The 15,545-nt window shown below is 39.4% G+C and overlaps 1 protein-coding gene across 6 annotated transcripts in view; it reads left to right on the forward strand.

Moving 5' to 3' along the window:
* Window positions 1-15,545, forward strand: part of SSBP2 (single stranded DNA binding protein 2) — a 201,512-nt gene that overhangs the window by 33,041 nt on the left and 152,926 nt on the right. For all 6 annotated transcript variants that reach the window (XM_075740801.1, XM_075740802.1, XM_075740804.1 and 3 more), the window contains exon 2: window positions 11,746-11,818. In XM_075740801.1, coding sequence (XP_075596916.1) covers window positions 11,746-11,818 — 73 coding nt within the window. The remainder of the gene's footprint in view (window positions 1-11,745; window positions 11,819-15,545) is intronic.

Raw genomic sequence — 15,545 nt, forward strand, 5'->3', positions numbered from 1 at the left:
GGGAAACTTAATGGTTCAGGTAAATGTTTAGTTGTCATCTGCTGGACCCCAAAGTTTAGAAAGGTGAAACTAATGCCATACTCTGGAAATTTGCTTTTCCTGGTGACCTCAGCTGTGTGATGTTGCTTGAGCCTTGAGCCATTCAGTGCTGTTAAACAGGCAGGCAATGTTCATGACCTCTGCAGAGAAACTGGCTCAGAAGGAATGAAGGAACTGCATAAAAAAGTTCATGTTGGAATTGACATTGTGTCATCTGCAGCTCTGGAACTGCAGGGCATCCAAAGGCAATGACCCAGCCTCCAAAATAAATAGAGAAAAGCCGTTCTGTACTGGGGAAGGAGGGGCGGAGGCTTTAGAAAAAGTTCATTGTTTTCCCCTCATACCTGTATCTCCAGCTGTTGCAGAGCAGTGGCATTGGAGAAGTAATGATCATACTGCTGACTCCATGCTGACATCCAAAGGGACACCTGGTACCAGCGGGTTGGTCACAGCCTCTTTGGATGCTGCCACGCGTGGGACCCCATAACGTGCAGCCAGGGCTGCTGCTGGATGCCTCTCTTGACAGAGGCCAGGATCATTTACGCCGTGGTCAAGATCTGCTTTCCCTGTTTCTAGCAGCACTGGTTCTTCTGTCAGAGAAGGGATTTTACTGAAGTAGAATTCATGTGATCTGTTCTTAAGAAATGGAGCTAACGTCATGTTCATGGCTCATCTGATCCAAAAAAATGAAATTTTGTGGTGGTAAGGATTATTTCTGAGTGGTGCGTAAATCCTGAGCCATTTCTCATTTTCTTTTCAAAATATCTATACTAGACTTCCTTCAGTTCTTCCAAGTTCAGAAAATATTTTGGCTCATTTCTTGGCACTCTCGAGGCAATGTGCTCCAGCCTTCTCCCCTGTAGTACAGCTCTTACTAAGCTGTTCTTTAACCTGTTGTTTCCTCCTGCTGGGTGTATTCCTGTTGTATTTAAGTAGTGTTGCTTTCTTCTGCTGTTTTGTGGAGGTAGAAACAAAGCATGCACTGACACTTCAGACTTCCCCTGCCTTCTTTTTGCTTTTCATGCTTCTTGCGTTGAATAGTGGAACTCCAGTTCTTCATTGGTATAGGCTTCATTCTTGCTGCCTTAATGTCCTTGCTCATTGCAACTCATTTGGCACTTCAGCCTTTCTGCATTTGTCACCTGCATGGTTGTCTTGTTCCTTAATACTGTTATGTGCCTTTACTTTCTTTTTTGTTGTTGCACCTTTTTCTTGGATCACTGAGGAACTGTTGATGCAGACAGAGTAACCTCTTAATATTTCCTGTCTGTCTTCCACTGATATTTCCCACGGTGGTTTTTTAATCACCTGATGTTTGTCTTGCATTTTCTTCCTTCAGGTTATCTGGGTTTTTTTTGAAGAAACTCTTTCCACCAATTCCCTGAATTTGTTTGACTTCCAAGATCAGTTAGCTTTGCTCTGATGCTTTCAGGACTTCCTCTTTCTGGAAGAAAATGCTGTCATTTCATAATCAGTCATACAAATTACTTTCCACCATCACTTTTTAGACAGATATTCAGGGAAATTCATCCTCAGTTTTCTTATCCCGTATGATTCCCAAAAGATTCTTGAGGTGGCTTGTTATTGCTTGTCTCTACATCCTTGTTTTTTCCTCTTCCCTCTTGAGACTAATTCTCTGGTTCATGATTCATTGTGTGTCCTGGAAGTCTACTCTTTTATTCTTTTGTGATAATATTCATTATTTCAGCTTGCCATTGAGGTAATCTGCCAGCCACAAGTGTTAGCAATAGTCAGTCTTTGACTGTTTGGTTCCAACAAGAAACTTGTGATGAAATTCAGAAAACATTTTGCCAGTAAGTCTGAGATGCATTTCATCTGATCTGGCGACTGAACTTACAAGTCGTCTCTGCAAAACCTTGAACCTTTACAGGAGGAGATCTGTGTGTGCTAGAACTGCCACAGCTGAAGGAGTTGGATTGGGAGAACAGCATACAGCTATTTCTCTTTTGTAGGTTGCCATACTGGTGTGCCAAAAGGCTGGGCAGGATTGGCTCGCTGGCTTTCCAAGTAGATGACTGGATTTGCATCTATTACCAGTTGGCTGCCACATCAGCCTGTGGGTACACTGACATGTAGGCCGACATATTCCTGTGGTCATGTGCCAGATCGTGAAACCTGGAAGGGAGCTCTTTAGAGCATCCTATCAACTGCTGAGTACCAAGCTTGTTCTTTAACAGAGTTTAAAAACATAACTAGAGCAGGCAGTGAGTGGGAAGGAATGATACAATCTTTATTTGACTAGTTATCTGCTACTAGGTTTAAATATGATATGATGTAAAAGAAGGAAAAAAAATAAATTGCCCAACATTAACCTTGACCCTTACAAAGGAGACCAGCAGTGTGAGACCTCCAGCCTGTCTGTGGTACCGGCCAGGGTCCTCCTCTTCCACTTCTTCACATTTCAACAAGTGAGATTCTAATCTGCTTTGAAGAGAGGACTTCAGGTTTCGGTAGCAGTGATCCCTGGTAATCTTCAATGCTGTGGACCCACCTACCATATTTAATAAGATATTAAACCCCTGTTTCTTGAGAAGAGCTGGGAGAACTACTAGCAAAAACGTGGGTCCTCCTAGGGGCCAAATACTCATATATAGTATTTTCTTAATACAAATGAAAATCACGTTACGTGATGCTTGCTCTGTGGGGCTGATGGGCGTTGCGTATCGAGTCGGTGCTGATCTGAGTAACTCATCCTTGGGGAGCTGGCTGTATACGTTCATGTTTCCTCCTTCTTCTCAGCCTTCTCCTGGTGCTGCTATAGACAGGGAATAGTTCTTTCTGCTCCCGGGTAGGCAGTTGCTGTAGGAACAGCTGTAATATTTTAAGATTATATTACTCCACTGCTTGGAGCTATTACTACAACAGAGCCATGGTAACCCCTCGTTGGCATCTGTGCAACGTAAACTGTCGTGGCTCCAGTTGCTGCTGAAGCTGATCAAAGGTGACCTGGGTGGCTTTGCACTGAAGCAGGCTGGGAGCACCTCCAGTACTCAGTAGTGCATCTCGCTGTGTGGCGGAGGGTCTTTCCCATCTAAAAGACCACCATGAAGTGTTGAAGATGGTAGCCTCTCGAGCCTTAAGAACGTGTCATCTGCCTGTGCTGTAGGGAAGCAGTGCCAAAGCACAGGTTGTGTAGCAGCAGTTCTCAACAGCGTGTGCGTGCTATCAAGGCATTGGTTAGAAGCCAGTCACTGTTTTTCTGTTGGTGTATAAATACAAATGTATTTTTAATTCATACATGATTTTAAAACATTTCAGTCACTGTTAGATTTTGGGAATTAACTTTTACTTTGAGTACAGTGGGTGACAAGTGCTCACCCAATGGTGAGCAGTGAAACCCGGTGTTTGCAGTGTCATGGGTCTGTGTCAGCCTTGGTATCTGCTGATACAGGATTTAAAGCAACCTGCTGTCACATATAACATGTGTTTTAAGTCTCCAAAGAAATGTCATGTACTAGCTGCTCAGCTAGGTACGACCTACCAGTAATCCTGTGGCATGTGTGTAGTTTTAAAGTTTGCATTTTGCTAAGGACCATGCCTGTGCTTTGCTCTCTGCTGGTGACTCTCCTTATGATAGCTCCATGCTGCTAGCTCTGCTTACTGCCAGGACAGGATGCTTTACATTAAACTCTTTAACTATAGCAAATTATATACCAGGGAAAAAATAGCATATAATACCCCATTACTATCCCATTGAAATCAGCAGGAAAGACCAAGGTTAGCGCCTTTGTTTTCGGGAAGAGGTGGAACCTCATATATTTTATAAAAGTCTCAGTTTACATTTTAAAATATGTTTTGTCATATAACTATTTTTAGCTGCCATTTAGCTTATTTTATATGGGTGGTAAGTTGGATGGTTTAAGCCCAAGAAAGTACATAGAGGTTACCTTAAAAATACATATATTCTCATAAAATGCCAAGTTTGAAATTCCAGCCAGCAGGAGGAATTGACAAGGCAGGCAGAGCTGTTTAAGCAGTCCCAGGACTGCTACCATGAGCACTCTTGCTTCTTGCCACTCCTGTGCGGCTGCTCTGGCCCTTGCAGGCTGATTCAGCTCACTCATCAAGCAGAAAACTGTTCACTTTTTTTGGTTGGGTTATTTTTCTAATGCCTTAGCTGGGACGGGGAGAAGAAACAAGGGAGTAGTGAGAAGAGGATGTTTCTGGTCCTCAGTGTCAGTGGGTGGTTGGATAAACTCAGCCTTCTTTTCTGTTTGTAAGGGAAGGAACTGGGCTATTTCAGTGTAAATAGCTTGCCTTCAATGAGGAGGATCAAAAAGGGCAAGGCAACGTGAGCAGCGGACTGGCTTCACGTTGACAGCCCTGCGAATTACATGATAAAGGTGTTTTATGGTGTCTGCAAGTCACCAGAGCACCCAAAGAGCTTGTCTTGCTTCCTCTACTACAGCGAACTCATCCCTGATGAGAAAAGATTTCCATCAGGATCTGTTTGGCTAGTCTGGGGAGAAGTAAGGGGGGACAGTCTTTCAACCCGCATAGAGAGCGAAGAACTGTCCAATGTGACTTCAGGAATGATACATCAAAGTGGTTTGGCTTTCTAGGCTGGTGGCATTGGGTTGGGGGACGCAAGAAGGTGGGAGAGGAGGCTACAGAAACACAATCTGTTGAGCAGAGGTAAGCGGCACCTGAGCAGGACGGAGGCACAGAGCACTAGGAAGCTCCATAAACACCGAAAATACAAAGTCAATTAATGTCAGCATGTTTTAGTCTTCATTTGCATCTGTCATTTGCAAATGAAAGTAAGGTATTCTTATTTCAGAGGATTGCAGCTGCTGGTGCATTTGAGACATTGAACCACTTTCACACTGCAGTATTGTGGGAATAATGCTGTAGCTCAAGTGGCCCAAGAGGACTAGATTTGCAGGAAGATAGATATATTATTTTCTTACACAAGCAAATAGAGCTGGAAAAATACAGATGCAGGTGCATAAGCCTTACTTCTTTCTTAACCATGGACTAGGAAGTCTGTGAAATTCTCCTGGAAAACTTTTTGAGGAATGTATGTGTAAAACATGAGTGCAAAATGAACAGATTTTTATCTGAAACCTTACAGGTCCTCAAGAAAATCTACCTTTTGATGACGTATTTAGAAATCAATGGAAATTATCCCATTCAAGATGGAGTCTACAACAGAGTTTTAAATTTTGCGGTACTTTGGATCCGTAGTACCTTCTATAAACTGAGACCTGAGACAAAAATGAATATGAAATTCAACCAGAGTCAGATGAAAGTAAAGTTGGGAACACTGTGCAGTGTGCCATCTTAGCACAGAGACATCCTTAGCATATGAGAATATGTAAAACCGTGCAATTAAGTGCTTGTGGGAGAGACTACCAGCAGACTCCAGCACAGCATATATCTCTGATCTTTTTCGAAAGATCAATGGATACCAGATACCTGTTCCATGTTTATTTATATACTGGTGCACAAGTTAATATGGTGTTGGAAATAGTTATGCTAGTGCTTGAACTCTACAGGAGGTTAAGTAGTAAAAGCATATGAAATTAGGATGCAAAAAGAATTTGTGAGTTGCAAGTCTATGGGTAAACTGAAAAAACCCTGCCGTTATTTCTAATACTGTAAGAGGGCACTTATTAGGTCACAGTTGTTTTTAACACCTGAAGCAGTATATGCAACCAAGGGGAGAGTGATGCATATTTTCAGGACGTCTTGCAAGCAATCAAATGCAAGAGAGACTAGAGGTGAGTCTACTTGCCCAGAATCATGGTGGGAGAAGGCTTCCCCTATCTGTAAAACTGGAATAAGCAAGAAGGATCAGCTTATTTGGAAAGTACCATCAGCCTGACAGAAGGCACTGAGGCCACTGTTCATTATAGCCCCCAAATATTTAGATGCATACCAGAAGAATGTTTTCTGCCATCTACAGAGAGGGGGAGAAATAAATGGGTATGAATAATGTTGAATACATACAATTTTGTGCTGCTCTGTTTGCAGGGCTCTGACAGGAGCTCTCAGAAAAGGCAGCGCACAGAACCGAACAAACATCGAGTATCTCCTTTGGGAGATACTTTTTCCGCAGACCAGTGTTTGGGTTTCATTTAATACCCAGGCGTTTCTAAGAAAACTGATCACGATGTTGATAGGATACAGAACACTAACATTAACGTAGATGATGCTTTGAGCTGGAAAAAAACCCCAATAGACTGGTATGATTAGAAGCTCTTGAAAAGAGCAGTCTTCTGGCCTCAAGGTAAACAAACCAAAATGTAAATTATGTATAGGTGAAATGACATGCCTGGGAGACCTGATGTGCTAGGGGTGTGTGTGCAGATAAATCACTGTAACTTCCAGACCTATGTGGACGTACCTGCCTAAGCAAATAAAAAAGCATAACAATTCTTGAGTATAGCTCAAGTTTGATGCTGCATCCAAATTAATCTTCCCACCGTTCAGGGAAGCTGAGCAGAGATATGCACTGGTGACGCTGTGGGGATCGGCTTCGTGGAGCAAAGCGCTTCTGCACCCAGCGTGGTCCGTGTGGTCTCTTGTCCCTGTCCTCTCTTACCGAATCACCTAAATCTCAGATGAGATCTATAGGAAAATATTATATTTATGTACATACAAAAAATTATTAAAGAATAAATATACAGGGGAAAAGTACATTTACATATATGGGGGGGTGAGAGAGAGAGAGAGGAAGATGACTGTCAGTGTGATCAAATAGGGGAGAAAGAGTAGTTTGGCATACATGTCTGTTAAAAATAAGAAACTTTCTTAAAAAAACCCAACCTGTTTGCCCTTGTGAGTTGAAACTTACTGAAACTAGCTTGCCATCAAGAGCTTCAGAGCAGTTTTAAAAGTACTGGATTGATGGATTCAAGAAAATTTGTTCAAAACCCACAAATTTGATATGTTTTTAGCTGCTGTATTATATTAAAATTACAGATTCAGTGCTACTTTATCTTATTTCAGAGAATGAGATTTATATTTTGGATATGAAATGAGTGAGATTCCTAGGACTCTGTGGATTTGTAATGAACTCTATATACCTTTTTGGAAGAAAAAAAAGCTGCTTTTCTGTATAGGTCAGGGTAGTGATTTTGGAATATTGCAAGTCTGAAACAGAGAGAGGAACATTTAAGATCTTTTCTATGGAGCTACTTTTAAATGTTGCTCAGCTGCTTTACTCTTCTTCACACAAACTAAAAATCATGTGTGGATATTGATTTACTAGATTTCATTGTGTAATTACTGTTTAAATAACCAAATGTTAAATAGATGGTGTGTCATATGCAGAACTTTCTGTACATGGGTAGTTTCAAAAAAATAGGTCTTAATAATCAAAAAATGCTCGATCTATCTTGGTAATGCTCAGATCGGGAACATTCTTATTATAGATACTTGTTTGTTCTTTGTTTTTGTTTTTTTTTTTAAACATCCAGCATCAGATGTTAACACCATAATGTCTGTTGCTGGTGGAGGAGGTGGTAGCATCTAGCGACATTTCTGTGGAGTTGTTCACCATCGTCAGTTTTGTGGCGAGGAGGCAGCAGTTGCTTATCACAGTGGTAAGCAGACTGTCAGTGCTGCAGAAAGCAGGTACAGTACCTGAACTGTGCCGTGACACACTGCCAAACCTGGGGAGCTGCAGGCTCTTGCTCCATCACATTGATTTTATAACCTTCTGGATAATGGTTATACACCATTGTACCCTCAGTTAAATTACATATTTTTTAGTAATGACATGTGGCTAATAAAACAGTGAAAGCAACGGCATTTTTTCTCAACAGCGTGAAGCTATGTATAATAGTTGCTTGATTTTGGCAGGTTTACTGGGCAGCTTTCAAGACAAAGCAGGAGCAAATTTATTGCACTTCCTTACTCTTCTAAGCCCAGCTTTTGAACTTAATGAAAAAATGGGGCCATTCTCCTTTTGTTGTTTGTCTCCTTAGAAATAATGATAAACCAAACTCAGTGCTTGAAGTTCAGTCTTGGATTGAGAGACAGAAACTTTCTTGGTACACATCTTCTTACGGAATGAAACAAAGATACTACTGTTTTACCTTTTATGGACAAATTATTTCCTGAAAGACTTTGTGATAATAACTTGAGTCCTTCTTCTGTGGGCCTATTGTTCGTCTGAACAGCCAGTTGAGTACCCTACATATAGTCAATGAAACTTGCTGAGTGGTGCAGGCTAAGTTAGATACCAAAAACACATACTGTGACCATCTTACTGGTACTTCCAGGTTTTCACTGCCTTTTATGGAAAGTTAAGTGTTGTCTTAATCTTTTGACTTGGAATTGGAGAAGTTTGCCACCCCATTTTCATCAATGGACATACTGCTGCATGGCTTTGGTTCTAAGTTCTCATTAAACTAATTGCATCTTCTCACCTTAACATGTAAGAAGGTAATTTCCACAGCACAGTTGGAGTGATTACCGTTTATTTCCTGGTAATATTCTGGTAACTGGTTGACTAGAACCACTTAAATGGTTCTTCTCTTTGGAGTTCAGTAGATACTTGTAGGAGGTATGAAAGCCTTGTCCAATTAGAGCAGAAACTTCAGGCAGAACACACCAGCCTAGCAAAATGAGCACTGTAGCAGGAATAGCTAGACAGTAACACACTTTTTTTTTTTTTTTGAGTGAATGTATCATCAGGCCATAGATGAATGTGTGATCTAATTGTCTTGGTGAGGAGGGGGGAACTCTGGCCTATGGCATGTCTTTACAAAAATTACTTCAGTGTTGTCATAAATTGATTGGAAATATTTTATCCTCATGTTACTCATGGGATGTCAACAAGTATGCAAATGTGAAAATTTAACATATGTCTCCTTGCTGCTTTTACAGGGTTTCTCACACCAGTTTAATGAGTAAAAACTGTCTTTTAAAATGCCACTTCAAACCCAAGTCCTTTGCTTTTGAAGACCATCTCACTATTATTTTCTTAGTCTTCTGCTGAGATGTTAAGTAGTTTATTCATTTGTTAGTTTTACACATTTGGACTGTACCCTAATTTTCACCTTATTCTGGTCTTATGCTGTAGTTAAATTTTGTATATCTGGTAATCCTCCTTGTTACACAGTGTTGTATCTTTTTGGGGTTTTTTTGTCTTTTCTCAGAGCATCAGTTTCCATTGATCCTTTTGCTGCAACTAATGCAGCTGCAACTAATGCAGTAAAACATTAGTGTATTTCTTTTGATCTCTGTAAATGCATTTATTTCTGAATGAAGCTATAACATTGTTAACTTCTGTAAAGACTTCCTGACAACATAATAACTAGAGATGGACCAGCGATTTAGATCTAATAAGACACAATCAGGTTATTTTGTGTTTTGCCTTCTGTCTCACATCTGTTGGTGGAAGGTGGTCCTGGCTTTACTGTCACAGGAGCCAGGCAGTCCCCTTGCCAGCGTCAAAGTTTTATGATTGTCTATTTTGCAGTGTTGAAATATCTTGGGGTTTTTGGACCAGCAAAAATAGTAGTGATGTTGACTTGTGCTGCAGCACAGCTGAGTGTGCCGTGTTTTGCAAGTCGACTCCAGGAGTCCTGAGATGAGACTCACAAATCTATCTCAATATTAAAATATTGTGCTGTCAATTTGTGTATTATGGTGCAGTATTTGGTAAGGCTTTCAACAGATGGCAGACTTACGAAGGTGGTGTACCTGCAATAAACTCCTGGGTTTTGTGCTGTTTAACTTTCCTTCATGGGGTAGAAAGGATATGATCACGCAAATCCTCTTATCTGGACTGCAGGCTTCATGTTTTGATAAGAAGAAAAAAGGGAATCTTGGAAGACAAATGAGATGCTTTACAGTGTTACTGGGTATTCAAGTCATCTTGGCTGTTGTAGAAAGTACTTCCTCTCTGCCTTTTACGTATGTCTTAGATTTTGTCTACAACCATTTATTGCTTAAAAATTGAATGATAGTTGGACTGGAAAGAAGAATTAAGTAAACAAGATGTGACTTTTTTTTTTCCTTTTCTGGACAGATGCAGCTGTGCTTTAGGGATGAGAGGCTATACAGTACGTGGCCCTCTGTGTCTCCACAGTACTTGCAGAGGCGTATCACTGTGTCGTCTCTGAGCTGCTCTGCAGTTGAGCACTGGATCGATCGTACTGTGCTCCATCAGAAGACCCAAGCATTTTCTGATTAGCACACTGAGCTCCGCTTTTGTTGATATGGCAAAATACAAACTAATAAATAAATTATTTGGAAAATACTGGAATTAAAAAGTGGATATGACCCTTCTCAAGGTTCAAACCAAAGCCAGTCACATGTTTGAATACAATTTTTTTTTTTTAAATTTGATGGAAAGCATACATTTTTGCTTTTGGAGAGAGACTTAAGTAGTGTGTATGTTGCATGTACAAGTATAAACAACTAATGAAAAGCATTTTTATGGAATGCCTGTCCTTGATTTTAACATTTCACATTTAATAGATTACTGCAATAATTACTACTCTATCAATCAGTGCCATGATGACAGTTATCTAATATTGCATAACATTTTGAATAGTAACAGGAAAATAGATATTCTCTGCCTCTCTATTTTGTTTCGTTGAACTACTTATTTTATAATATGAAGAGAAAATGTTTCAAATAAGAATAATGGTGTGTCACAAAGTGCATGCAAATACATTTTACTTCTTAAAAACAGTTCAGCTACCAAATTTAGAAGTTGTGCAGCCTGACTTTCTTTTCTTTTCTTGGACTGAAATGTTCTACAGACCATTTCCAAGCATTATTATTAAATCATTCTTTTAAACAAGATTCCATTTTGAAAGACTTTGTACTGGCAGGCAGATGAGAGCCTCTTTGGAGAATCACCTGAGGAATAGGAAGTGTTACTCTTTGGTTTTCTAATTCAAATCTAGCCTACACAGCGTACATCGATAGAAATTGGTTGTTGTTACTGCTCACCTGTTCTTGGGCGGCTGAACAGGGCTTGCCAGCCCAGGTTGTGGCAGGTAGTCATTCGAGCAATGAATTCTGTTTCTGCAGTGAGATCCTTATTCCAGCTCTTTGGACATAGTTGGAGATGTGTGTGAGTGCGGAGATCACTTTTTGGGAAGCTTCTTTGGGAGCTTTGTAGCTCTGTTGTCATCCGAGCTCCCAGATGCACAAGTCTGAATGAGTAACAATCTGTTTGCACTTCGTTAGGAGATGTGGTTGTACCACTTCCATGCCATGGACAGATGCTGGGATTACTTTTCCTGATGCAGCCCTAAGTTCGCATGTTCTTTGAATAAACACAGGCTATTGTTCAAGTGTGCTAACACATCAACATAGTCCACGTGTAAAAAAAATTGATCTAGATGAGTAATTGGTGTTGCTGTATGAATATATCATGTTTACAGTAAGCATGATATAGAGTGGACAAATACAGGGCAGCAGTAGGCCAGTTGTTAACTCACTGGGCACTTGTTCCATTATCATTAAAAATGTTGACATTAAGTGATTTTGGGGGTTAATATTATTTAATTAACCACTATTTAAACATCTCTGCTAGATTGACCTACATGTCTAGTTTAAAAGTTCTGATATAGATAATACATGACATGTTCAGTATATAGTGGTTTGTGAAAGGTAATAGAGTGCACTTCAAACTTCTGATAATCCTTTGTTTCTAAAGAAGAGGAACAAACAAATGCACAATACTAAATATTGTCCTTTCTGTTTATTTTTCAGATTAGCACTGTACGTATATGAATATCTGCTCCATGTAGGAGCACAGAAATCAGCCCAGACATTTTTGTCAGAGGTATGTTCCCCATCCTTTTTTTTCCTTACACAGCTTTTCAGTGTGTGCAAGTGAAATAAATATACGTTGGTCTAGAATAAACAGCAGAGACAACCTTGAATTTGTGTTTACATTGATCAGCATAGTTTTCTGATTCTGCAGAAGCCAGTTTGCCATGTCATTTAACATGCGTTTGCATAACTATTTTTGCTGTGATTTGTTATCCCCGTTCTGTGATTTGCTGCTACATTGGGGAAAGATTAACCTGGTTTATGTGATAAATGTGCATGTTAGAGAATGCATTGACGATACGCTTTTGATGACCTTCTAACTTATTGTTGATATCTCCAACTGCGAATGATGTATCCTTCCAAAATACACAGCAATCATGTATTTTACATCCTACCATCATACACGTGTAGTTCACATTGTCTTAAGCACTGCTGATCTCTCTCTGTATTCTTACCATGCTTCTAACCACTTCTTTTCTTCTGGTGAGTCAATTATGACTACAACCATTTAGGTCCTGTTTTTTAAGCACTTTCAACTGCTAATGGAATTTTTACCTTACCACAATAGTTACTATTTTTCACGGTCTTTCAAAGACTTTGTATACAGCTTTTGAGGATTGAAGTAAATTTTATTTCCTTAGCATTTTACATTTATTCTGGGATACAAAAATAACTGTGTGCCAAACATATTGAGGTCTGTTAGATTTATTATTGGTTTTTTTAGTCTTTATTTGACCAGAACATTTAAGATAATAATAATAGTTGAATAGTGGGCAGAAGCAAGGAAAAATTATGCAAGATGTTGTACTAGGAAAATTTGCTGTTTCAGCTGATACTTTTCCAAAAGCTAATAAGATTACTCTACTGGTGATGACAATTTGGAGTTGGAGAGGGGAGGGTGAGAACCCAGAGCATTGTTTATGGTGTTTATAGAAAATTCACGTAGGAAAGAGAAGAAAAAGGGGCAGAATTTTACTAGTAACAGTTTATAGTAAAGTATGATTTTGGCAATTGTTTTTTCTCTTTGGTAAAGCAATGGAAAAATAAGAGAGAATATAATGGAGAGTATTATCTTGGCTTTCCCAAAACAGCTGTCATTTGTAACTACTACACTGTGCAAGATTTCTTTTGCTCATTTTGGTTTTATGATATATTTGCAAAATGAGCAGTTGGCAGAAGTATAACTGGTATGACATTTGGATTTCTAGAAAACATACAATACAGTGTCTTGAAACGTAGCTTTTAGAACTAATTCAGTCAGGTTATAGAGAAACTCTCAGGTGTGAGTGCAATACAAGAATATGTGTAAAATCTTTCAGATTAAGACTGATACTAGGCAAAAGATGGTAAACATGGGGCAGGGACAAATAATAATGTGTAGAGTTGGTATGAGGTGTCTGTTAGATTTCACACAAAGCTGTGAGTTTATTTAGCTCATTCATTAGCAGTGCAGAAGGGTAAATACTATGCTGACAATACTTGTGAATGGTTGTATGTTGGAACCAGAGACAATTATCACTGATATAGAGAAACCTGGAAAAAATTGTATTTGGGCGGACAGGTTCAGATTGAGAAAACTGTACACTAATATGTCTTGGAGAAAGTAAACTAAAATGCACAAATTAAATGGCAAGTGGTAAAAGCTGCAGAAAAAAAATTATGGTTAATAGAGTAGTAGAGAGGTCTTAACATTGTAAAGCCCGTTCAGTCCTCGGCTGTAAACCACAAATAGCTCTACCCAAATCTGTAACCCACGTGTGTCCGCTGGTTTTGTTAGAGGGTGAGTATTGGCATATAGGATCAAAACAAGAGAACATCAGCTGAGAGAAGTGCAAAAAAAAGTCTTCTAGTGAATTTATGATGTAGTGAAACGTAGGATTTTCTGTGTGTTTGCATCGTTTTCTGGCTCATGGCTGTTAAGAAGCCACTGCCCTGTTGCAGCGAGCTTATTGTGAGGTACTTGAGGTGCAGGAGACACCCAGGTGGCATAGGCAGAAATTTGTATTGGTCTGGTCCCTCCTTAAAAAGCATGGCTGTCGGGCTCAGTGCCCTCTCTGCTCTGGTAGTCTGCACCTGCCCAAATAGTTTGGGTGGATTTTGTTAAAGATAAGGTAGTTCAGAGTAGCTAAAACTGAATGTTGGGGTGTAAAAAAAGGAAGCAGACATAGATCATCTGAGCTATACAACAGTTATTGATATCTATATATGTATAAATGACGAAGATTAAGAGCCCTTCCTTAAAGATCTACAAGGGAGCATGGCTAAGAGTAAAGGAACAAAATTAAGAAAAGGAAAATTTAAATTGGGTATTATCTACTGTTAGGTGGTGGTTTGTTCTGCCAGCTTTACCAACAGAAGTGATAGTGCTGCAAGCTTACCTTCTAAAAATAATTTTTAGATGGCAAAATTATTTTTTAATAGTTATATTCATATAATATATCCAAATTACACTAGATTACCTTATTTGAGTCCAAAGAACATTTTTAGGTGTACAAACTACATATTCTTCTGCAAGCTATTGACAGAATTTGTGTTTAAATTTCTTAAGAACTGGATGTGGTAATCAAGTTGGAGTTGAGAAACAAGGTTTTAGTCTCTTTTGGAAAACACCAGCTGTACCAGTGCCTCTTGCAGTATGGACACTATGCCTACCTTTTATGGGAAGATTTGTGTACTTATGTATATATATCTTTAAACACCTTTGTTATTAAGGCTGTTTAAGCATTTCATTAAAATGATCCTCTTTTTGTCTGCCATTGCTTCTGTCTCTAGAGCAGGATATGGTCTGTGTTTAAACATTTTTTTAACAAAACTGGACAGAAAATAATGCTATGTGTTGCGGTAACTGGACGAATCTGGAGTGCATGCAACGCTCTGCTTTCCACCCAGTTTTAACATGAGACATTCTTATGTACGGTGTTGTGCGGATTTCTGCAGGACCTCCAGTTATTTGCAACAGAGCTCCTTAAGCAGTTACATGGGCTTTATTATAGTCCAAACTATTTAATTTTGTAGTTAAGGACAAACTAATGATGATGACATTAACAAAATGGTTGTGTGGTCATAGTCAAGGTACATCATTTGGGAAGAATTGAAAAGAGACAGAACACTGTCACTGTGCATTGTGTTGTCTTAGAGGTTCGTTCATCAACAAGAAAAGTGTGAGGTCAAGGGTAATTAGTTCTTAAACTGCATTTCCTTTGAAAACAGTGTTAAACAAACCGGGCTTCCGAGGTGGGAAAGAAGTCGTGACCACTATAGCTCTGTTCAGGAGAGGTTGCCAGCACAGGCAAACCAAGCCAAACCAGGTTTCCATTTTCACTGAGCGATGGGAAACTGGGTTATAACTCTGCTGCTGCTGTATTTCCACATTACCTCTAACAGTAAAGCACTCCTTCAGGATTATGAAACACCAGCTCGCTGTGGATGCGGAGGGAAGACTGCCACCTGCTGAACCAGTAACATTAGTTCTCTGTCTTCTATGTTGTCCTTAGTGCAAATTGGAAAAATCTTTTAGATTGTTTTAAGGATACTTTTTAATACTTTTGGGGGGGCGTTGTGCATTTTTGACCTTAAAAATAATGTATGTGGTGGAGTGATACCAAATATGTCCTTAGTAAAATTATATTCATAACCTAAAATGAAAAAAATAAAATAGGCTTTCCTAGAATAAGAAAAGCTTATTTTAAGTATCAGCTGTATTAATAAGTATAATAAAGTGAGTAATATGGCCGTCC

This window comes from Balearica regulorum, chromosome Z (genome assembly GCF_011004875.1).
Source record: "Balearica regulorum gibbericeps isolate bBalReg1 chromosome Z, bBalReg1.pri, whole genome shotgun sequence".
NCBI classification, from domain to species: domain Eukaryota; kingdom Metazoa; phylum Chordata; class Aves; order Gruiformes; family Gruidae; genus Balearica; species Balearica regulorum.